Here is a 25,412-nt window from a genome sequence, read left to right as displayed (position 1 = left end):
ACTTTATTTATTCGTTAATCGTTCCTATCGATACCCTATGTCACTGAGGTTGATATCAATACTTCCATATTCATCATTTTTTTTGTGTTACTCTATATCAGGCCCCGCCCTCCACCTCGTCACCTTGCACACTTTGACCAACCGTTAGAAATCGAGAAAAATCAACAACTACTTTTCAACTGTTACATGAAAAAACCTGAATGCTTTGTGAACAATGCTACATATTATTTTTTTTTGTTTATAAAATATAATAGTATGCTTCAAAATGGAAATAAAAAGAAAAGAAAAAAAATAACCACCCCATAACAGGTAAAAACTGGACTCCGGTTGGTGAGTTTGAGATCGATAAGAATGCCCATTGGAATAATCCATATTTTGGCAGTTCTGCCTTTTTTTTCAATTCGGAAACACGGAAGCCTCTGGTGCTTCTGTTCTTAGTAAGTCCAGTGTGGATCTCTTCATTGCTGTCCAGAATGCTCCTTAAAAAAAACAACTAAATGTTAAAAATTGAAAATAACACCACCACCAAATGAATTCTGCTATGCTCAAGTCTAGGTATGGTCTCTGTGATCATACCCCACCAAAAAAATAGTCTTGTACACCGTTAAAGTCCAGTCTTTGCCTCTTTAAATCCAAGCATGGCAAGAAGGTAAGGTACTGTTTGTAATGTTGCTGTTTTCACAAGGTCAGCTGTGAAGGACAGAATGGGATTAAAGTCTGCAAGGGAACCTTTTTCTTCTTCTTTTTCCATCATGTGACAGATGCCAGTCGCACGGGCAACTTTGATTTCCTCTTTTGCTCGAGACATCTTCGCACAAGTTCAAGCGTCACCTCCTGCTAATCCAGTCCCTCGGGTAAATCGTAAAAAGCAAATCCCGAGATATGCTTTTTTTTTTGCACCATCTTTGAATCTGGTTTCTCCGTGCGTGAGGGGATCGGGCGGGGGCTCAGGCCATGACGAACTCAGACTTCAAATCGGCCTTGACGTCGGGTTTCCACACCGAGTCGTCAAAGTCCAGGTCCAGGGAGCCGTCGCTGGACATGCTGCTGTTGCTGTTGCTGCGTCCGGCCTTGCGGTTGGGCAGCCACTGATAAGGAGCGCGCTGGTCCCTCCTGGCCTTCCTGCGCAGACGCTTCTGCTGCATCAGCAGCTGCAGGCGCTCCACCTTACAGCGAGTGGCGCGGTTCTCGGTCTGACGTACGCGGTCGCCTGCACGGGAAAAAAAAAAAAACAAGGGAGGGAGATGGTTCGTTAGGCATTTGTTTGCATGAGCAGGAGTTAACAGAACTTAAACAGGTTTGAGAAGGATGTCAATATGTGTGTGTTTGGCAGGTGGTAGATAAAGCCCCAACAGCCTTGATGGTAATGATAAGACAAAGTCGGATCATTCCCTTGGCTCTGACACACACACACACATACACACAACATTCGCACAATGCTACAGTTGAATCTAGTGCTTAATCTTCCCCCCACTGAGCATCCTTTGCCCCCTCGGTGCTAGCTGTTTCATCCTCTTATCACTGAGCAGGGAGAGACCTTCTTTAGCCTGAATCTCCTTGAGAAGCAATAACAAGGCCAACAAAAAAATTTACAAACACAGGCCAGAGAGAAGACACTCTCAGATTACAGTGTGCGGTATGTGCGTGTGTAATTGCAGCTGACATGCCTCACTGACTGGGTGTGCTGCTAAGTGCATTTCTAGCTGTTGATGTGCCTATAGGAGAATGCCGTCTCGAGGGAGAGGCCCTCGAATCGCACCGGCGAATCCTCTCCCACGGTGACCCGAGAGCCGAGCCTAATTCCATTTATGCGTATATTCGGGAGCTTGGAAGGAAGGGAAAGCAACCGCAATCTATTAGCCAGCTCCATTAGTATCTGTCTGGGAATTAAATAATTAAATAATGGGGGCTAGGATGTCGATACGCCGAAGCACATCAGCCATCTCTGCCTCTGCCGCACAGACACACACACACACACACACACATAGACAGGATCAGCATTCGTGTACATCATGTATTCATACGGACACACATGAGCAGCAGGCACGCACACACACACACAGCTGCATAATACAGGCAAGCACTCACAGGTGCACGCACGCACACACACACACAGCAGAAGCAGCAACAACCGCAGTAGCTTTTAACGCGGATCGATGGTAAATTAAAAAGACCTATTGATTAAACCTTAGCTCTAGTGCAGCCATCCATCTCAGGGCCCGGGACAACGCTATTGGCTTTCAATAGAAAATGCAAGCGAATGGAAATTGTAAGCGGGCAGAGAGACAGGGAGGGATTGGGTTTTCTTTTTTTCTTCTTCTTCTTCAGTTTTTTTCTTTATTATGGCTGTGGCTTCCTATTCTCAGCTCATTGACCCAACACCCCCCCCACTACCACTACCACTACCACTACCACCACCATCTTCCCTTCCCCCTACTTCTTCCACCACTCACACAGAGCACCCTCCTCCTTCCTCCTCTAGCTGTTGCCCCACGTCTCCCTAGAGACAGATAGGTGGGGCAGCATGAAGAAGGGGAAGCAGGATGGGAGTGGAGGGGTGGTAGCATACTGTGGGTGAAGGAATTCCTCCCTCAGGGGTGAGGAAGGGGAGCTGGGGGTGGGGGGGTTGAGAAAGGATGGAGGTGGAGGGCAAAGGATCCGCCGTAGGTGGCACTTTTCCTGAATCGATCCTGCCCCCTCCTCCCTCTCCATTCCCACTGAATTCCGGACTCTGTGTGGGCTTGGTTTACCTCTTTCCCTCATTTGCTTATCAGATGGAGCATTGCAGAGCCTTTCCCCCGCCCGCTCCCTCCCTGCTATAAATATTCACCACTGTTTGGCAGCGCATACTAAAGAAATAAACTGCTGTCGAGCAGCCGCGCAACTGTTTTTCTGACAACAGACAGGGACAGAAAAGAACATTTTTCACGTTACACTCAGCCACAAAGGCAGACTGCGGCTTTTTCTGCGTCCTGATACAAATGTGTGTGTGTGTGTGCATCCAGATGTTGTATGTGAGGGCAGCATGTCATCTGAGGAAAGCAGGGGGTAAATCAGAGAGGGGGGTGGGGGGTCTCTCCAACATTAGAGCGATTGTTCCACTGCTTCGGCTCCATGTGACAGACACATACAATGCTTTGTTCCCCCCCCTCCGGTCCTCACTTTTCCACCCCCCGTTATTCCCCTCCTGCCTTGACTGCTACCCTCGGGGATGTCGAAAAATATGGCCGCACACAATGAAACGGCACAGAGCCAAGTCACAAATGCCCCTATACAGTGTGAGTTAGTTCTGGTACAGTTTGCCCTAAGGGTGTCGCAGTTTAAATTATAATTAAAGTATATATCCTGCGTTTCCACAAAGGATGCTCTTATGAGGATCGACAAGAACAAACCGACACACATGCACGCAGGTTTGCACAGCTATTCTTCTTAGGACAATGCGTTGACATCTATTCGTTTCGACAGCCAAAACAAAGCAGCGTCCCTGCCCTTAACCATCGCTAGTGAATGCCTCACCCTAACCTTAACCCGAACAACAAGTCAAATCTAAACCCTCCACTTCTTCAGAAATGAGTTTCTGCCTTATTAGGACCGGGTTTTGGTCTCCATGAGGACTAATGGTCCTGACAGGGTCAATGTTTATGCCAGAAAAGGTCCTAAGGAAGAGACAAATACACACATGCACACACACACACACACACCATAAAGGGCAGATTGGTGGTGCTGTAGGAGGTCGTGGCCTTTGGCTTGGCAAAAGCTCTGGGAATGTGCTTGGAGCATAACCAAATGTGTGTGTGCGTGTGTGTGTGCGTGTCCATTCATCAGCGTCACTACCGGAGCCCTGGGCGACTGGGCCGGACACAGCTGGCCGCAGGGATCTCCAGACTATGTTTATGACAGTAGGGCTATTATTAGGGTTGGCTAAGAAGGACAGACTATACACACAGCATGGACACACACACACAGAGGCTGGCCCAGAGCCTGGACGCAGATAGTTGGGTTTGACGTGAGCACAATAACCTTGGAGGACCCAGAAAGGGGTGGATGAGAGACATTGGGGATAAATGGGACAAAGAGAGCGAGAGAGTCTCTGCCCTGCTCGACTCTGAAAAGACAGATGATTAAGCAACGGCAGATCTTTTCTTAGAAACGCTCAGTGGCAGCTATCAAACAGAAGACAGGTCAAGGGCATGGAGAGAGAGAGAGAGAGAGAGAGAGAGAGAGAGAGAGAGAGAGAGAGAGAGAGAGAGAGAGAGAGAGAGAGAGAGAGAGAGAGAGAGAGAGAGAGCAAGGAAACACCAATCCTCCCTTCTCTCGACTAACTATTTTCGCCTGCCAGTCGCACCGCTCTCAATACCAGGCAACGAATGTTTCCGTCTCAAAACCGGACTTCCTGAACACCTTGACACTGGCTCTGTAAATACACCGAGCTCTGCAGATGAAAACAAACACAGGCAGGGCGAAAGAAGGGTTGATCTATGAATAACTGATAGGTCAGTCAGTTTTCCTTGCCTTTCAGTCTAGCCCAGCAACAAAGCGTGGATGGAGATAGAGAGGAAGGATTGAGGAGTGGATGGCGTTAGAGAAAAAGCAGAGGAGGAGGAGGCGGAGGAGGGGGGGCTGCTGTGTGCAGGACATGGAGGGGAGATTAAAGGAGCTTCTCCTTTTTATCGATTGTATAAAGATTGGCCTTCATTTGCCGTTGTCTTAGTGCTTCTGTTTGTTTGTTTGCCTTGATAAGTCTTGTGATCTTGCAGGGAGAACATTGTGTTTGCTCAGCATCCAAGAAGGAGGGGAAGGACAGAGGCAAAGAGGAGGAAATAAAATCACTTTGCTGCAAAGTCGGCCTTGGTTTCCTGAAGTATTACTGTGTGTTCTTGCTGATGCCTCCGCCTTTGCTCAAACAAAAAAATATGAACTATAGTGGCATTCAAACTCAAACATCAGCTGATATAGTAGGACCAGGGCAGCCTAAAGGGATTTCAACAGTAACCAAGTGAGCCAATAACATAATAAAATGGTATTAATTCTGTAACGACTAAACATGAGGTTTTGAGATTAGTTCTTAAGTGGACTGAGCCATTTCCGTCCAAACAGACCAAGTACTCCGTATGCACTTGACCAACTCAAGACAAGGGTTTGGGAACTGGTCAGTATCTCGTGGGAAAGTTGGCTTATCTGGGGGGAAAACAAAAAACAAGCTTTCCTGTCCTGCCAATAAAACAAAACAACTTATCAAACATTCAGTGAAGAAACCAATCAAATCAGAGCTAATATGAGCATTTGACAGCACAGCGAAAGGGCATCAACTGCCCGGCAGGAACACAAGCTCTTCAATGACTTTTAGACTTCATTTGCATTCTCTCTCTCTCCCTCTACCCTTGTTGATCTCTCTCTCCCCTTGTTGATAATGAAAGGGCACCTGATGTGCTTTGTTGGCTCAGCGAGATAGCTGTGTGCGCTGAGCTGAGTCGCTAGGGCATGTGTTGAATTACAGTTACTGCAAAAACGGCAGAGAGCGACGGCAGAGAGCGACGGCAGAGAGCGACGTCAGAGGAGCACAGCCTGCCGTGGCGTGGATAAACGTACGTATTTCTAGGTCATGAGGGTCAAGGCTTAAATACAGGACTCGGCGAGGTTGTGTCTCTCCATCTCCCTAGCACTCCCTCATTGCTCCTTTGGCTTGCCCAGTCCCAGCCACCACAAAGCTAACGTGACCTGACAAATCGAAAGGGGACAAGCGGGGAGGGGGGGGGGGGGGGGTTGTTGAAGGGATGCGGAAGGGACACAAGAGAGGAAGGGGGTGCCGAGGGAGAAGCTTTCAGAGCTAACTTTGCCCCTCTCTGTTTGCCTCTGTTGAACTAAGGCAGCTGCAATGGGAGTGGAACTAAAAGGCAGCCCTATAATCCCATTGCCCTCCCCTCATCTGCCCCATAATGGCTCAGCCTGGTGCCCTGTATGCAGCCCCTGTCCCTGGCCCCTGCACAATAGATTTGGATGGTCAGGGGGCAAGAGGGCTGGAGGAAGGAGGAGGTGTCCATCCAAACATCCAAATCAGTAAAGGAATTTTGCTAACAATCGGCCTGCCAGGCCATCCTAAAGCCCTCCTGTTCAAACCCAACATGAGTCCTGGGGTTGACAAATCCCCACACTCAGCAATGCTATGCAGCAATGCCATGAAACCAAGCTAGTCACCCAAGCCTTTAACCAGGCATTTATGGAAAGTGAGATTGTGTGCATGTGTGTGTGTGTGTGTGTGTTCAAGCTTTTTATTTACGCTTGTCTTCTCCCTCTCGCACATGAACTTGCAGTGGAAAGGGTAAATGCTCTCAGGAGACAGCCAAGCTATGTGACATTTTCAAGAGGCTGTCTCAACCTGAGTTTCACTTCACACACACACGCACAAACACACACAAACACACTCAGATGGGAAGCTCGGGTTATTCCTGTGGTTGAATGAAGGCAGTTTTCTGTGAAGCAGAGTTAAGCCAATGTGTTAAGTCCAGTAAGTCTTCCATCAGGTGTCAGCTGATAAGAATGCACACTGGCTTTTTTTACGATAGCATGTAAAAAACGAAACTCCAGAGTTCTTTGTCTCAGTGAGCTGAACTGTGCCTGGTTGGCCAGGTTAACCATTCACATCACTCTCTGGAAATGCACAATGTGAGGAGGAAGTTGGATAGGAGTTGATAGGAAAAAAAGGCCTACTCTTTCTTTTTCTTCTGTGATTAATCAGTCAGAAGTAAGTAGACAGATGGACAGGATATTACACTGATATGATGAATGGAGGTTTAGTATTGTGATTTTTGCAGCCTTCCCCTTCCGTGTCCTCCTCCTCTTTACTGCCCTCTACTTCACACAGCAAATTCTTTTCAGGGGCTGCATTTCGGAAATGAATCTATCTACTTAAAGGCCAAATGAACGCAGACAATGTATTAATGCACAACACAGACATGGAGGCGGAAGAGAGAGAGAGAGAGAAAGAGGGATAGAGATGGATTTTACAGACAAAGCTGTTTTTGGACAGCAAGTGGGGGAAACAGTGTGGGCTGCCGAGTGTAGACGAAGAGAGATGACAAGCATGGGAGACGTGGGGAACGGGAGTTGTGAGTAGGTGGGGGCAGCAACAGAAAAGGTCTTCCCTGAGTTAGGAAAATAAGTCTATGTTATTCCAACTGTTCATTGAACACTTGTAAAGGCGCCCAGAGTAATGCAGAGGAATACGGGACATTCCTGGACGATCAGTATTCAGTTGCTACAGCTTAAAGACGCCATTGTGCTCGCAACGCAAGGTCATAAAGAGCAAGTAAGACAAGAGCGATGTATGCTTTTTTTTTAACAAAAGAAAACATGAAACATTCATCACTGGATTCCCGGACCCTCCCAGCAGTCTCGACTATACACAACACAAGCTACACAACAGCTCACCAAAGACTGGCTCAATTTCCTCAGCAGGAGATAAGGAGACAACAGAGGACAATGCTGTTTCTCTCTGCACAGCCATTCTAACCTTTACAACATTGACTGAATTTTATCAGGACTGGACATCTGTTGAACACTCAACATCCTGTGTCTCTGCAGGGAAAAGGCGTTTTTAAAACACCCAAACCCAGTCCCTAAAATGGCATCATCTGAACTCCAGCACCTGCACAGACCACAGCCCTGGGGCACTAGTATGACAGGGTTTGTCCAGTCCCAACGAAGCCCAGCCCATACACGCCCCAACTGCAGCCTTTCCTTAAGAGGTAGGTTAAACCACCAGAAGCCTAATCTAATCTAAACATGGCCCAGCCCAGGCTTGAAGGGGTAAATCTATCTCCTTGGTGCACAAAAACAAAAGCCAATTCCACTGCCTGACAAGTGAAGCCTGACTGAACAGGTCTAAAGAGGCTTGTGTTGCATTACTAAGACAACCCGCCCTCCCCCCTCTTACATTGCTTCCTCTTCTCTTCTGCTTCAAAACCCAAGAGAGTCATACTCGTTGTATGACTGTTTTTGTGCTTTAATCCGACTTGTATAATCTCGCTTTGTCAGAATTTGTTTGATGAGAGTAAGTGCTTCAGCAAAAACTGTGATGTAAAATCATCCCAGTAGAACTACCTTTTTAACCGCAATGTGCTATGAGGAAAAGAAAGAAAGATAAAGATGAGAATGAACTCTTGTAGGTAGCAATGGAGGAGAAGGGCTGAGTAAAACAGAAGGCTCTAGACTGCAGTCTTTGCACACAAACCCATAAACACACCCCTCCAAAGCTGTGGCAACTGCTGAACATCTGCTTCACAAGGTTTTCAAGGGACTCACAATGACTTGTGTGTGCGCATTATGAGTGTCTTTGTGTTCAGACATGCTGGAGTCAGCAGCAGGAGTGCGTGGTAGAGTCTCTTACCGGGAGATTTGCACATGCGGATCTGGCTCTGGCACTGTACCAGGGGATGAAGAGCCGGCGGAGGGCTGCTAGGGCTGCTGGGAGGCACAGAGGTAGCTTTGGCAGAGAGGCCTGTCACACCAGTGACTGGGGGTGAAGGAGGCGGGGAGGGGGACGAGGAAGTGGGGGAACCGCACTGGGTCTGGTACCGAAGCTGGGTGAGGGAAGGGGGCATGCCTTGGTAGTGGCGCGTGGCGCTCAGGAGGTCGTTGAGGATCTGCAGGATGGTATTAATATCTCGCCTTGGACGCCCACTGCTGTCCTGGCAGTTAGGGTGCAAAGTGCCTGAAAGGAGGGGGAAGACAATAGACTTTCAGGTGGATCCATTATGTGAATGGGTTATTGCAATAAATCTTAATGGCAGCTCAGGGTCCCTTACCTGAAAAGGTCCCTGAGAAGACTCCGGGAGCATGGTTGACAAAGCTCTCAATGATGGCACCAGGTTTACGGGAACGTGACAAGGGACTGGCTCCACTGTTAGGGCCGTTGGAGCTGCAGTTAGCCTGAAGGGGGGGGAAAAATACATACAATGAGATTTGTAGGCAGAACAACACATTAGGGCTGCTGTGAATAGTCAATATAATCAACGACATGCAGTGCTGTCTCAACGAACTGCCAGCTTTATTGTTTTTATGACTGATGTCTATTGTGTGATCATTGGCAATGATGTGAGTGAAAGTGTTATATATTAACTCGCTGTCAATGAGTTTAACGCAACAACATGTATGTAATGATCATATATAAACCTGGTGTAACAGACCTTTTTCACAGCAGATATTTCTCACCATGAAATAGTAGGATAAACAAAGATATCTAAATATGAATTACTACGGTTACACTCCAGTTACAAGAAAGCCAGGGTTGTGCTATTGTTCAAGTGAAACGGGAAACTTTAACCTGTAGAAAGCTGTTTTTCTTTCATGAAAAATTAAGTATTTGAGTAAAGTAATTTTCCTATGTTAATATATTAACTTGTGCTGTGTCAACATCTACAGGACATACATGCTATACATAGCTGTGACATTGAAATCACGAAGCTCTGTCCCGAGGGTACCTCTGTGAGGTCTGTTAGTGACCTTTACCTTGGGGTGTTGTAACTACTATTTCCACTATGTAAGTAACCTACGCACTTAAAGCTGCTGTTCTTAGAAACCACAGGGGGAAAAGGAAACACAAGCTTTCTGCCAGCTGATGGCTAAGAGCACCCTGGATATCCTGTTACCTCAAACCCGAGTCCCAACCAAACTTGGCAACCCCACGACTGCACCTTATCTCAACTAGGATTACTCAACTGACATCTGAAAGTGAAACTGAAACCCATACAACAGCCTCTGTGTTATCATGCATGTGAAAGCCTCATGGGGAATTGCCATTTGTGTTTTCTCACTACTAAACTGGCCCGTCTGTGTGTTGTGTTTGTTGTGAACCATCTCTCCCACATCGTCCACTGACATCTGGTTCTTATTCTCTGGCCATTGGCTGGAACTTTGGGAGGTGGACAAAGTATACACAACAAATTTGGTTGGTGGAGTTGAATGGGTTTGTGCATGTGTGTGCAGCTGTTCTTTTGAGTTAACCAGAGTTAAGTAAATGGTTGTAAAGGTCAATGATAAATGACTGAAAATGGCAGGGTTTGTGATCAGATCAGTGTCTGATTCATTCAGAGGTCTCACGTCTACTCATATTAATGGAGAAAGATTTAGCTGCATGCGTATCACTTGTGTCACATCTCATCCCCACAAAAACATAAATGTTATATATTATTTTTGAGGCTTACCTCGGGGCAGACGACTGGGGCTACAGGGCTGGCCTGGCCAATGTCGTGGCTGGGTTGGCCTGAGGAGGGCTGGTGGTAGTGGTGATGATGGTGATTAGCTGGAGTGCGGAAAAGACTTCCAGGGATGTGCGACGGGCGAGGGGAGTGGGGTTGAGGTGGAGGAGTAGGGGGGCTACAATGAGCAGACGGGGGCGACTGGTGGTACATAGGTGGGAGTGGCTGGTGGTGTGTGGAGGGCAGGGGGAAGGAATGGGAGCCTGGGGAAGATGGGGAGGGAGGGACTGGGTGAGGCTGGGACAAGTGGGGGCTGGGGTGACTGTGAGGATGATGGGAGTGGTGGTGGTGGGGGTGTGGGTTTAGGTGTGGGTGGGGAACTCGGGGTTGCCCTGTAGGCTGTCCCACTGCAGTCTCTGCTGTGTTGCCACGGGTAATGAGGTGTCTGTGCTGTAGCTGGGGACCGCCGGACTGCTGCGCCGCCAACTGCAGCTGGACGAACATCATGTGATCACCCACACGCAGAGCCAGGGTGAGGGGGGAGCGGCCAGACAGGAAGTCACTGACCTGCACAGATTGGAAACAAATAAAACTTTAGTTTTTTTTTGAAAATCAATACATACTGACTTTGCAAAACGACAATCACTAAAATATGCAGAACACCACCGCATTCACACTGGTCCTTAAGATTCATACACACAAAAATGCCTTGCTCTACCAATCGTACAGAGAAAATGGACAAAATTCACCCGACCTGCAATCAATCAGTACTCTGTACCATTGGCCTATTTAAATCTGCTGGGGATCACAGGGTGAAGAGACCTATTGGAAAACACAAATAGAGCCGAATCTCTGTCTCTCTTCCAACTACCCCCTCAGTCTGTTCTTAGTCAGCAGTGTCATTTAGTCCAGAGACAAAAGCCACCCTTCTATCTGGCCCAGGGCCTGAAAAAATCAGTCCCACGTCCAGGAAATACTCCCCGTCTGCCTCTCAAACACAGAATGGCCAATTGTATGGTGTTTGCAGCGGAACTGGAAGGGCTGCCCATTTTTGGAGCTCTGGCAATGGGTGACAAGAGCCGAGTGTGGAGGCCTCCACTGATCCCACTCATGCCCCGGATGGGCACACACAAATGCACACACAGGACAGCAAAGTTGTCACGAATTGGCTGGAAGCCGGGGATTCACAAGCTACAAATGTTCTCTTGTCCCCATCCTGCAAGCCTGTGGCCCCCCTAGCTACGTATTGCCACTCACTGCACAACCCTGTGCATGTGTGTATTATCATGTGAGAGTCATCAGAGGGTCAGAAAGCTTCTTTGGGCCATGAAGACTCAGCAGGAGTGACACCTCAGGTTCTCCACAAATAAAAGCAAACAGAAACAAACTGGCAAACACAAAGTGACACCTCTGTCCAAAAAGGTTTCCACAGTCCTTACTGCCTGTGTGCTTTCAGTCCCCAGAGAGGAGGGGGAGTACAGGAAGAAAGAAGTGGCAGCAAAGGCTACATTAAGAAGAACAAGAGGAGGGGAGATGGAAAGAAAGACTAATGACAAGGCACAGAAAACAAGTAATAAAACATACACTGAGAGACAGCAAATGAGAGCACAGGCCTCACTCCCTGTAGACCCTGAAGCCTTTGGAGTGTGCTTCAGAGATGTTGGCCTGTAGTTAACCCCATGAACCACCAGGCTCTGCCCTCCATCACTTCTCTCCCTTTCTGCTTATTTATTTCTCTATCGACCGCTGCCTCTCTGTTGCCAGGGTGACCTTTGCACATTGGTATTGACATGGTGTGGAAAAGAGGATGGAGAGAGAAGAGAGGCAGGTGAATGGGCAAGGGGGGGGGGGGGGTTAAGATTATCTGATGGCTGGGTTTCAACACGTAAATAATCAACAGCTAAGGCAGCAGAAAAAAAAGAAAATCAGCATACAGGCAGCTGCAGGATAAACAGAAACTCAGCCTTTTCAGAGTGTAAACTCAGTCACTAATGGCTTGTTGATACAGTCCACACCCGCCATGATTACCCCCATCATGGTAAGACAATAAACTCAGCAGGCCCGAGGCAGGGTGTGATGCAAGGGTGGGGAAAGGGGCAGGGTTTTTACATGCAATTGCTCTGGGAAAATGTATGTACAAAAGGTCACCCAACACAAGATATGTGTGTGTGTGTGTGTGTGTGTGTGTGTGTGTTTCTGTTTGATGCCTTGGGGGAAACAGAATCCCAAAGTGGGTAGGTGGGTGTGTGAAAGAGAAGAGAAAAGCAGGGGGAGGAGGTGCTGACTATGCTCGTGACTGACAGCTGTCAAGAGATTGAGTCAACCGTTCGCTAACCCACAACACACACACACACACAAATGTGAACTCGAGCAAAACAGTCAGTGGGCCTGAGGGGGATCGCCAGCCTGGTGTTTAGTCAAAAGAGGGGGGAGAAAACAGCCAAAAGAAGGGAGTACGTGTTTGCCTATGGTGTAGCTCAAACACTTCGATCCTGCTTTCCACATTTGATTTTTATCTCTTCACAAAGTGCAACTGCGGCTAAACAGAACAAGCTGCTCTGCTATACAGCTCAAGGGGAGCGAGGGCACCTTGTCATAGTAAGCAGATCGACTGTTAATTACACACTCGCTACCTAAAATGTGGTCAGGGACTCGTGTTGTTGTTCGTACTGTGCTAGATGAGATGACAAGAGCGGCAGCAGATCTGTTAACATCAATCTTCTTGGAGGGTATTATCCAAAATGTCACTTTAATGCCAGGTCTGGTTAGGACCTATGTGCTTTAGCACTGTGATTTTCTATGTGTGTATGTGTGTGCAATGTGAGAGAAAGTGAGGGAAAAAAAGGGCTGACAGTGAGTGACAGCAGGAGAAACAGAGGAGGCTTGATTATCCTTATAATGACTAGTGTGGATTATTCAAAACCACCAAGATGAAATGCATGCACTCCTACTGAGCTTCCAACACCACAAGGCAGGCTTCAAATTAGACTGCATGAGAGGCAAGCTCTCTCTGCTGCACACTCTCCTCTTTTTCTCTTCCCCAGGTCAATTTTTGTCACTCCTCGTTTCTGCATCTTTGCCGTTGACTCATAAAGTCAACTTAGAGGCACAGGCACAGCATACACGTACATGAGAGCTAAAGCACATGGAGAACTCCTCTATAATATATGCATATGTGACTCATACAGGGTCTCCACACACACACACACACACCATGTACCACAACGTCATCTTTAGGCGAGAATTTAAAAAGGCCCACAAACCCACATAAACATAGACGTCTAATTTCCAAAGGGGAAATGATAGAGGACATCTCAACGACTATAATCTGATTGGTCACTTTCCTTTTCCTTCTGAAGATAAACAAAAGCAAGAAAGTAAACCTAAACCATATTTTCCTGAGGCTCGGAGAAAAGGAAAAGCGAACAGCTTGTGAAGCTGGGAGCCGGGAGCTGTGGAGTGGAACACCTGAAACAGGGCCTGTTTCCTGAGGGAGGGGAGGAGGCGGGGGTGATACAGCTCGCCCTGCCCTGCTTGCCAGAGGCGAGATAGGTGAGAGTGATCGGGTAACAACAAGCCGCTTCCAGACGGACAGAGAACTGTGCGAGAAACAAGGGGAAGTGAGCGAGTGTGTGCATGTGTGTGTTGTGGGGTGGGGTAGGGTGGGATGGGGGGAGGGTGGCGGTGGTGGTTATCTAGTGCTGGAGAGCTGGCGAGCAAATGATTCCCAGAGGTCTCCGCTAGCAGCTCACAGCTCCAGTCCAAACATGTCTGTCTGCTCTCAGGAGCACAGCCAAGAAAGCCAATGTGGCTGGCTACCACTGACGTCAGGACAAACAGCAGATAGAGCCTTCTGGAACATCACAGGCAAACAAAAGATAGATTCTAGGCTTGTCTTTAAGTCCTCCTCTTCCTCCAACTGTTTCGACCGCGTACCTTGCAGGGCACTCGACAAATTCCTATCCTTTACAAATGCAACTTATGGTCTGTAGTGCTTTTTCTATGCGGGGAGACGAGGGGAGGGGAGGGCCCCACTTGTGTTGTGTTTAGGCAGACGGAGAGAAACCAGCCCTTCATTGTTCTTTTTTTCTGATGCAGCAGCAATGGTATGCAAAGAGAAGGGCAGCTCATGCCTTGAGAACAAGGTGTGTGTTTGCTGCAAACACAGCATACAGTACACATGTAATATGATTGTGCTTTACAGTGATGACACGAGCGAGGCGTCATAAAAGGGTCTATACGTGGCGATAAAGGTGCCGATGATTAACTGCATTCACCGCTCAACAACCAACCCCAAAGCTGATACCATCAACCATTTTGTTTTTACGTGATTGGGTCCAGAGGGTTGGTATTTTTTATTAAGAAGCTGTATTGATGAAGGGAATATGATATGGAGGAGTTGAAAAAGGAAGAAAATGGGGGAGGATGGCATGAGAAAGGATGGCGAGGGGGGGGGATGGGTGATGGGGATGCGGGCGATGGGGGTAGGGTGTCAGAGTGGTGGTGCTGATGGTGGGTGATGAAATATTCAGTGAGAGTGTGCCTCTGGCTCCTTCCTACTTTTTTTTTTCGACATCTCTAGCTGACAGTTTTATTTATTGGGGTCCCTGTGGTTCAAGGAACTCATTTGCAGTCGTTCTTCCTTTGCACACTAAGCAAACGAAAGGAGGCCGATAAGGAGTGGGGAAGGAAGAGAGAGGCTGAGGGACAGGGAGGGGAAGATAGAGGCTGCACTGAGCTGACATTCATGAACAACTGAGCAGCTTTGTGCCAAAGAAGAGAGGATAGAGGACTGGAGGGCAGGACAGGAGGGTGGAGAGAGGGAGGCCGTGAGAGGAGGAAGACATTTTCTTTAGACATAGTCTGGTTCCAATGCAGCTCACCTGTCAAACATCTAGGTGAAATGTATGGTTCAAAAAGCTGCTTATTAACCTGCCTATTGACCTAGATGTTTTGATCGCACCAGGACACTATTGATGGTCTCAGTGCAAACACACAACGGCTAAAGATGCAATAACACACTCTCAAAAGATGAGCAGGAAAGAAAGAAAAAAAAATCAATGACTTGCATCATGCTCCAAATCCTAAAAGCAGCCAGGGGCTCTTCAAAGGCCCCCCATTTAGAAAGATAGGTGTCTGCAATAGTGCCTGATGAGAAACAGATCGGGCAGAGAGGAGCAAACCAGCTGGCCGTCACTAAATTTGATCGGTCAAAAAGTAAAAAGAGAGCTCAGAATGGCAAAGTTCAGGACGATCGGGTTCCTGTGAAAACCAACCCTCGCACTCAGCTCAACTGGTAAGCTACGTCAAGCCGATTCACATGCACATACCATGCCTATTATCCTTCCCCCACCCCTATACATTAGATCTAACTCAGTAATCCACACTGTAACACGCCCGCATCCTGCTGCTCACCTCACTCAACTGAATGCTGATTAATATTTAGATTTAATGCAGACCACTGTGTGGATACTTCTAAACATCAGAAAACAGAGGGCTGGTTCATACTTTCTGCATTCCATGTGCGTGGAGAGCTGCTTCACTTTTCCACATATGCCACAGAGAAGGGTCCACATCGGTATAGCATTCCAGGCACGTGTACTCAATCTCACAATCCAATGTGATTCATCATCTGAAGCTCAGCCTTTTTTGAATGTCCTTGTATTCTTTGAGCATTATAATCAAAAATCTCCATTGTCTCTTTTGACCCAAACAAGCATGTTACACCAACGTGACTGGGAAGTGTTATGCTGCATGAAGCATGTGCAATCCGCATGTGTTTTCATACTACTTAGTGAATCGACCTGGGTATTCTAACCCCTATCTCTCTGTTCCAACAGTAGATTGCATACGGCTAATTGACTTCAATTAGACTTGGTGGCGGTGTCTATCAGACGTGATATTCCTGGTCTCCATCCGCCCACACAGTCACCCCGTAGTCACGATGCCTGGTTCTTGAATCACAAAAGCTCAGTGTCACGAGGGAAACGGAAGACAATGACGGTCACGACTCAGACGTGCAGAAGTAAGACTAGCCTGGCTACTGAATGAGCCAACACACAAAGACGCTAGACATTAGAAATGGATGTTGGCGCAGGCACATACACACACACACACACACACACACACACACACACACACGTGCATGCAAACAGATGCAAATACACAATAGGACAATGAAATCCCCTGCAAAATCCATCTCTCCCTTAATTGCTCCACAACACATCTTGATTCCCTCCATACATCCCAGCATCTCCATCCTACTGTGCACCAAAGCATCACAAAGGGGATTACACAGGTGCAAAATACTGCATGATCAGCTCATTAATGCAATTTCATTTTCAAGGCCAGGATTTACACTGAATAGGCTGAATCAGCCCCTTTAAAGGCAAGGATGTTACAGTCGTATTCCACCATTCTTAATTGGGGGGGTTCATTGTTGTTCGTCATACACGCAGTCATAGGCAGGATAGACGCTAACGTGCATTGGGTGTTACACGTCACACCTCAAAACACACACAAGCCACCTCCAATTACGCGCCGAAGCGACAATGAGCTAATCAGTGTAAACAACCTATATGCAGCAATATACAAGCAAGCGATATCTTCTTCACAGCGACAGAAGAGTACTGCCTTTTGTCGTCAAATTAATTCCTGTCTTTTATTTGTTTAAATAACAAATTAATGAGCACCGAACACTCCACGAGCAAGGGCTTTCTCTCGTAAGCTGCATGCATATAAAAAGCCTTCATTTGAATGACACAGGGAAGGACACGTGAAGCTACTGAAAAGGGAGTATCCTCTTAAGGCCACATTATACTTCTACGACGGCGTAATACGTTATGCAACTGCATAACCACGGAGACCCCTCGAGCCTTGATAGTTCACCATCGTGGTGCCAGATACACACTGCAATTTCCCGTCCGATCAGTAGGGGTCGCTACGCACGGTTGTTGTGCTTCTGGAGTCGTTTTTCACTTTCTATGCACTCCCAAATCCTAAGTACAATCACTATCCAGTGATTTCAAGTCAGGTCGATCCTGCCAAGTAACAAGTTGGATTTTTGATCATCTAGACAGGCAGCTGTGCAGCATGCAGCACTGGAAAAAAATAAATGTATAGAGCAGAACAATATGTCTGTGTGGAGAGCAAACACTCTCGTCTCTCATTATTTCCTCCATTCCATTAGAACTCCCCCTGTATTCCTGCTGTTGTTGAGTTGCCCAATCGTGTGTACTCATCCTCCACATTTCCTCCAATTTACAGAACTGGCTCACACACACAACTTGACATGTTACAGAACGACTTGTGCAAACTAAGCTCTCCCATTCCTTTTCCGTACCACCTGTCTGGCCCACTGCGGCACCCCCTGAGGGAGGTATAGCAGAGGAAATGAGGTGATGGTGACCCAGAGGTGACTCCCTTCATATTGTTAGGATTCTTCTACTTTGCATGTGTCTAGCTTCTCGACACAATGGCAAAACTGCCATATCCAATCCTGTTGTTCCTCGAGGAGGAGGAGGAGGAGTGGATGAGGACAGGAGGTGCTTGTCTGAAGCGGCGAGAAAAAGTAGAGCAGATAATGTGGCAGCATTTTCCACTGGGACATCTGGAATGGCAACACACATCCTCCTCCCAAAGCAATCCGTGTTAGTGTTCAAGGCAAAATTTTGTCAATCTGTGGCCCACTGAGCCTCGCTCCAGCTGGGCAGCGCATTGATTGAAAAACCTGTGTGCATCGCTGTAGCTGGACGCCGTTGAATAAAGCTGACGACTATGGATGTATGGCATGATGAAAGGGGGTTGTGTGGGGGGGGGAGAGCAAAACTTAAAGAGTGACCCTCAATCATTGTTGTGTGTTTGAGGGGTTTGTCAGCTGGGCAGGTTTGCTTTAAGACAGGAACAAAGAGGTGGCTGCATGGGGGAAGGGCACCGGGGGGATGGTGAGGGTGATGCCTGCCTGCCTGGTTGGCTTTTATTCTAACATCAATGTGCATCAATGAGCAAATAGTCCCTGTGTGCTGAGAGGGACATATAATCCTTCTCTTTCTGTCAAATGCCAAGATCAATATATGAAGGGCTGGTGTCAGTGTCTACATATGCCCAGCAACTGTGAATATTGCTTTCATTTTCCTTTCACTGCCTTGTAAGTATGCATTCATTTTACTACTAGGATCAGACATTTTCTCATTCTCTGAGCAGGATCAGAAATCCTCTTAAATATATCCTTTCAATTCTGTTGGCTGTGTGTGTGTGTGTGTGTGTGTGTCCGTGCATGATTGCATAAGTAAGCTGTACACACAACCTCTATTTAGCAGACAGAATGAGAGGAGAGCGGTGCAGGGAACTATATTCTGATGGGCTGTCAGGAGGCAGTGGCTTAATACAGCTTAGATGTCATGCAAAAAAAAAAGTCTAGAAAGATTCCAGGGTGAGGAAATTATGGCAGTCAGGATTGTCCTTGCTGAAGAAGTCAGCCATACCGGTCAAACCGAGGCAGCTTGCTGGACTTGCAAACCACAGCACATTTAAATTATAGGGCCCCGTGAGAGCTGTTAAACAGAAACAAGGGGGGTGGGGGGGGGGGGGGGGGGTGGATAGAAAGGGAGAAGATGGCGCAAATGGAAAAAAAATACCATTTCAATAATTGCAGGGGTTCAATTTCCGCGAGACATTTTCTTTCTAACTTGTTCTGCTGAAGTCGGAAACAGCTCTGGAAGCTGTCATGTTCTGCCTGACTGGTTGGTATAGAGAGAAAAAGACATAAGGTGTCCCCACTCCATGAAAACACTACACACTTCATGGAGAAACTACTAGTTCTGGAAATGAGACCAAAATATAAGGTGAGGTGATGAATTCTAAAAGCTCCAGGTGTTCACTTTGTCTAAAGGCTTTAAAGCAGCCCACATCTCATCTTTGCTATTTTTGGGTGGATATCAGTTTTCATGTCAGACACTTTTAAGAGCTAAGTGCATTGATTGATTTTTGATAGCCCCAGCGTTGGTGGAAGAGAGGAAATGAGGGAAAGCTTTTGTGTTCCGTTTTTTTTTTTTTTTCTAATCTTACTCGGATCTGTAATCTCTCCGCAATTTATACCGTTCTCTTTCACAGCATGAATTATTAAAAGGAATCAATTTCTCAAGATAAAAACACACCAAAGTAGACGTACGCCGCGAAAAAAAAAATATTTTGCCCTCATTATTCTTGCGCCATACGTCATCCTGTCTACCACCACAGCAGAAATATGCTCCGCAGTAGCACAGGGTGAGCAATTTATGAGAAAAACACAAGCATATGAGTCATAATGAACCTGAGAGGAATAGGGTTACTGTATGTGGCGCGACAAAGGCACACAGAGTGAGAAACCTTCCCGTCTGGGTCAGCAGTTGAGTTATGGGTTCTGCCTCTGGTGAAAATACCAGTCACTCACACACACACACACAGTGACCAGACGCTCACGCATCCACCTACACGCGCAGTCATCTGCTACAAGAAAGCACGCTGAGTTCACACACACACGGCCAGGATTTCCACCCATAAAATTATCAGCAGGGAATGAAGCCAAACAACCACACGCTCCACTATATCTCACTTCCTCTGATTAAAAAAACTCAGTAAAATGTCATTTCTGGACAAATTCGTGCGGCAACCGCGGCGCCAGTGACACACTCGGCCTTGCTGTCCAAATTTCACCATTTTCTACGGTTTTGACATCAGCGGCGCGGCGCATCATCGATGCAGTTGCGTACACCACAGTGTTACCAAACACTACAAGAGGAAGTTGATCTCAGTCAGCCAGCTGTGCAGCGTCGCTTCATACGTCACGCCGTTGTCTGTGTGCATTCAGCCTTATCTCGTTCTCATCCGGCTCTCGCTCACTCTGCGGCCAGAACTCTTGTGCCTTTTTTTTTTCTTTCTCGCTTTACTCTCGTTATTGATCACTTTGGTGAGTCATACCACACTGACTCAAACACATATAACGTATGTCATCGGCTCCTCAGCAGTGTTTCACTGTACATATCCTGGTGTAGGCCTGACTGTGTACTGCATGCGAGGCTTCCAGGAACCCTATGCTAATAGAGAGTAAAAAAGGGCTGTAATCTGATGATCCAACACTGTTTATGAGTTAGTGAGGCCACACGCGCTCTAGTCTCCAAGCAGCCACTTGCACACTTCCTGGAAACTTGCCTGTCCATGTGTGCACATTGGAGAATGAAATACGGATGTCTGCAGATAGATTACAAATAAATATCTAAACAGCAGGGTGGAAGTGGGTGTTACGCGCTCATCCTCTCAGCATCTCACATATAAGCCCCAGTGTTCACCCGGAGTTTCCTGCAGTGCACGCACAAACAACCGTGCACGCGCACACAGACACACACACACACCATCACAGATGTTACTAGGATACCGGAGGGTGTTGCTGCTTATTATATCCCAACAGCTCACATTGGATGCGTAGCTTGGCTTGGCTTGTTTAAGAGGCCGAGATTAAACAAGCAAAGAGGCTTGTGCAGCCTGCTCATCTCCTCTCTGGCAGGGCTCTGGCTACTGCTGCTGCTTGACCAAAGCTAAAACCCTCACACATTCCTTATGCACAGACACGGATAAAGGTTCAAGAGCTCTGCACAGATTGCAGCCATGGCATCTTACTTCAGGGTCGAGACAAAGAAGAAGTTGTTTCTTACCTGAGTTTCTGTCAAGCTCTCCAAGGCTTGCATTACTGACTGTTCTGGTCTTGATGCTTGAGACTGCACAGAAAGAAAGAAAGAAAGAAAGAAAGAAAGAAAGAAAGAAAGAAAGAAAGAAAGAAAGAAAGAAAGAAAGAAAGAAAGAAAGAAAGAAAAAGGATTTTAAGCAATGACTTATGACTGACTAAAATGAATACATGCAGACTGACATCAAATAAGTCAGACAGGAGGGCTTACTTACCATTAATCCTGCTTCAACTGTTGGTACAAGTGTTAACTTGCTCCCATCAGAGATGCCTAGATCCTGGAGTTTGCCTGAACTTAGTCGCCTGCAGGGTTGGACAGACCAAGATAATTAGATCGCGATGACAATACCTTCTCTCTTTAGACACACAAACACCCTTCAGCCAGAAACAGGGGGGGGGGGGGCAGACAGACTTCAAAAAATCTACTTTCGAAAAAGAGCCGTGGGTGAAAAGCTCCATGAAAGAGAAGTATTGATTTGGCTGTCATATTTCAATTTCGAGTATAGTGGAGCTTGACAATTGCTCGCAGTGGATATTTGGCACCGCTGCCACTTGCCTAATTGGAGGTGAGTATTTTCTTTTGGCGTTTTGTTGAAATGGGGAGCGGAGAAAACGCACAATGAAATCAAAATACTGTCCTTTTCATAATTATGGGGAGAGAAAACCTGTCGCGATGAATGATCGCTGACATTGCAAATGTAAAGTTCTTACTTGAAATGTACAATAACGTGGACGCTGAGGAACTGTTTTGTGCAGAGCACCAGATCTGTTCAAGGAAAAGCCTTTTTCTCTCAGGTCACGATGCACTTAAGCCTCTCAGGTCCAGATATAAGGGCTCCTATAGCTTGTATAGGATGTTTAGGAAAACCTGCTCTACACCCATGACCCAAATCTGAACAAAGGCCTTCAGCACTGACTTGCTGTAGGTCTTAAGGTTTGAGGGGATTAAAAGGGGGTTTTCAGGTTTTAAAGAATGATGTGAGTTATTGGGTGATTACAGTGGGGTGGGAGGAGAAGGAGGGGCTGAAAACAATGCTGACAGTTTGCATAGACTAAACCACCCCCTTTAAACGTTTTTGCATAACACCACCTGCACTATTGTTAGCACTCATTTAACCTGAGCCCGATTCATTTGGGGAAACACTGAACACAATAGGTTTTGCTTAGTTTTTTTTTTTAATAAGAAAAGGTTAGTTTCTTTCACAGGAAAACTAGCCGGGCCGATAACACTCACACCCAGAAACCCACAGAGACCATTAAAGGTTATGCTGCAACCAAAGGGTAGAAGCTACAGCTGTGTAATTACACACTTACAGCTAAAATCCATCCACAACAACACGGACCCACCCCCTGATCATATCAAACATGAACCATATGTGTGTGTGTGTGTGTGTGTGTGTGTGTGTGTGTGTGTGTGTGTGTGTGTGTGTGTGTGTGTGTGTGTGTGTGTGGAGGCAAACGGTTAATAAATGACAAGTCTGTGTGACTTTAACCATCAATGTTTAACGCATAGGAGCATTAGCAATTCAGTCACGCTTGTGTATTTATAATGAAGGGGGTATGAATCAATGGAAGTCTACAGATCGCCTTATGGTCAATACTGTTCCAGTGACTGGTGTGTGTGTGTGTGTCCCATATATGTGTGCAATTCCAATACAGTCAGTGTTTTTTTCCTTGAATGTGTGTTTGACTGAAGCAGCCCCAGAGAGCTTCAGACATGAATATAAAAACAGTGTATGTGCATTAAAACATATTAATAACATTTAAACTTGCAGCTCCATTGCGCTTTACTCACGTTTCTTTGTGCAGCAGAGCGAGTCTCTCTTTGGGTACTTTAAGTCTTTGCGACAGCCTCCTCTTCAGTCCCTCCACGGTCTCCTCTTGGGGCAGCGAGAGCTCGAAGCGTGTGCCGGTGGTGGAGTGAATGTACAGATTCATGGAGGGTTCCGCCGGGACGGCCTCGCAGGACGAAGCCCCGCGACTGGTGCAGCTCCGGGCGCTGGGATGCTGGTCCATCCGATAACCTGTGGTCAGAGAAGTGGAGTGGACACACACAGAGAGAGGAGACGACCAGAGCCGGAGTTGAAGTCAGAGAGATGGGAATGTGATGGTAGAGCAGCAAAGATCCCGGATAGCGTCCTTTATTCTGCTTTTTTTTGCCCTTTCGCGCTTGTCTATTGATCTTGGTGCCCCCTTTTTTCGTTCCGTCTTTCTCTCCAAGAGTCACAATAAAAACCCGGTCCTTCTCCTCCGCCGGTCGATACGACGAGAAAATCCCCACAGGAATGTTAAACTACATAAAAACTCGCTTCTTTTTCTTCTCCTTCTTCTTCTTCTTCTCTCTCTCAGTGTGTTCTCTTTGTTGACTCCTCCTGAATGCTACATGAACAGTCTTCTTCGCAGTGTCAGCTAAAGGCGTGTAGCTTTAAAACAAGCTAGGTCGAATTTAAAAACAAAAAATAACAAAAAACACCGGTTCCACTTTTTTTTTTAAAAACAACCTTCAGAGAGGAGCAGCAAACGCCTCACACACACGCACACACACACACACGAGGCTGGAGTAACGACAGGGCTCCGCGCTGCGCACTCATACCCACAGAGGCTCCGGCGAAATATCGACAATGAACATTTGTTACAAAGTATCCCCCCCCGCACCCCCGCACACACTTCCACCATCGACGCCCACAGGAGCCGAGGAGGCTCAGCCAATCACAGGAGAGCTCCTTCAGGACGCCGCTGCTCCGAGCCAATGGGAGGCTCTGCTCCACACCCACGTGGAGAACAGGCGAGTTAAAGCCATTCATAATAAATTACAGCATAGAGCAAATATATATATATATATATATATATATATATATATATATATATATATATATATATATATATATATATATATATATATAATGTGTGTGTGTGTGTTCTTACCACAGCAAAGCGACTCCTGCACTTTTTTAATAATCTCTGGTGTAAAACGAGCTACTTACATGTGTTATTACTAATGTTTATTGTTATTATCTCGTGTCCTTCACACAAAAACATGAAAGATACAGGAGACCACTGATCATAGATGAGTGATTTAAGTGGTCAAGCTCCTTTCATGTTGCTGTGTTGCTGATGGTTAACATACTGTTACATGACAGTGTAGTGTGTGTGTGTGTGTGTGTGTGTGTGTGTGTGTGTGTGTGTGTGTGTGTGTGTGTGTGTGTGTGTGGCTGCAGCTGTTTTTAAAGGCCTTGGTTGGGCATAGAAGGAGCAGTTGTACAATGCAAACAATCCTGGAAGTATTCTCCCTCAGGAGGAAATATAAACTAGTATGCTTTATTTAAGAATGTGTTGTTTCAGGGGTTGCATGTTATTTTTTTTCCTTCATGTAAAAAGACTGCAACCTCTATTTAATGTGTCCAGTAAGAAAGAAATAAATAAAAAATGCTATGAATAAAAAGCCTCCTGAGAGAGAAAGAGGGACACTGTTCACGCTCTGCACAAGAAAGCCTCTTCAACAACTGAAACCAAGATACTCTGTCGCCACCCAGTGGCCAGTTGGGGAAGTGTCGCAATCGAAACCCTTTAAATTAGATCATAACTTGGTGGAAGTTCCATTATTTTATTTTTATTTTTATTTTTTTTTACTTCAGACTTTTAAAGTGAGCTTTGTATATGTGTGAGGTAAACATGAAATATTCGTGTTTATTCTTTAAATTATATCATATTTGTGTTGTGGTTTTTTGTGTGTTGCGTCTGAAGCATACAACTACACAAACAACAACACATAACTTATAATAACACATGTCAGTCCGTTAAATGGTGTAATATTTCAAAAATTCGCATGAGGGGTAAGAGAGGCTCATCCAACCTGTTATCGGTCTCGCTAATCGATTTCCTCAAAACATCATCATCTGCCTCATTAGAAAAAAAAAAATAATAATAAAAAATTATATATATATAATAACAATAATAATGTGACATAAAGTGAACTCACCAATTATTGTGGCGAGAACTGTGAAGCTTCGCGCGGGACTGCGTTGTGTTCCAGTCTGTTCCCCCAGCTTTGGCATGTACAGTAACACAGGACTCTTCGGATGAAATAAATCCACCGGAATATCCACTGTTGTCTTCTTTAATCTCGTAAGACTTTATTCTCTGGCAGGTCCGTGCGTTTCCAAGCGCGCGACGTGACGCTGACCAATAAGAAAGAAGCCGCTTTCTGCTGCTGTTGCTGCTGCTGCTGTTGCGTCCAGAGACGCTCGGTGTGTCCTCCTCCTCCTCCGCCGCCGTGTGTTGTTGACACACCGGTGACTTTCTGTTAAATGAACACTGCGCCGGGGAAGGTGAGCCGCGTCTTTAACGGGCTCCTCTGAGCAGATCCAGGGGTGGAGAGTGAGCGAGTGCTCTTGTTATGTCAGCATGAGATTTATTAAGGTGGCTCCGCTTCTGTAAACTGCCTTCACGGACCGCTGTGGACGCAAACAATGTGCGGCGCCCCCTGACGCACGACAGAT

At 46.5% G+C, this 25,412-nt stretch overlaps 1 protein-coding gene across 1 annotated transcript; it reads right to left on the bottom strand.

Moving 5' to 3' along the window:
• Window positions 1-259: 259 nt before the first annotated feature.
• midn (midnolin) lies at window positions 260-25,180 on the bottom strand. Its single transcript, XM_083888409.1, has 8 exons — window positions 24,893-25,180; window positions 22,709-22,937; window positions 21,129-21,216; window positions 20,885-20,947; window positions 10,203-10,763; window positions 8,805-8,928; window positions 8,387-8,710; window positions 260-1,210 (listed from the first exon to the last, which is right to left on the bottom strand). The coding sequence occupies exons 1-8, from the start codon at window positions 24,966-24,968 to the stop codon at window positions 948-950; spliced, it is 1,728 nt and encodes a 575-aa protein (XP_083744535.1). The 5' UTR covers window positions 24,969-25,180; the 3' UTR covers window positions 260-947.
• Window positions 25,181-25,412: the final 232 nt, after the last annotated feature.

This window comes from Microchirus variegatus (genome assembly GCF_963457635.1).
Source record: "Microchirus variegatus genome assembly, chromosome: 4".
Classification (NCBI taxonomy): Eukaryota; Metazoa; Chordata; class Actinopteri; order Pleuronectiformes; family Soleidae; genus Microchirus; species Microchirus variegatus.
The sequence above is the reverse complement of the archived record's forward strand: the minus strand, read 5'-3'. Positions and strand labels throughout refer to the sequence as shown.

What these genes read in the sequence shown, in the direction of transcription:
- midn (XM_083888409.1), bottom strand. Translation starts at nt 24,968, where the DNA reads ATGCCAAAGCTGGGGGAACAGACTGGAACACAACGCAGTCCCGCGCGA. An exon ending in CAGTTGAAGCAGGATTAATG is followed by an intron (nt 20,948 to 21,128) that starts GTAAGTAAGCCC and finishes CTTTCTGTGCAG; the next exon opens with TCTCAAGCATCAAGACCAGA. An exon ending in CCGCATGTGCAAATCTCCCG is followed by an intron (nt 1,211 to 8,386) that starts GTAAGAGACTCT and finishes TTTCCCGTGCAG; the next exon opens with GCGACCGCGTACGTCAGACC.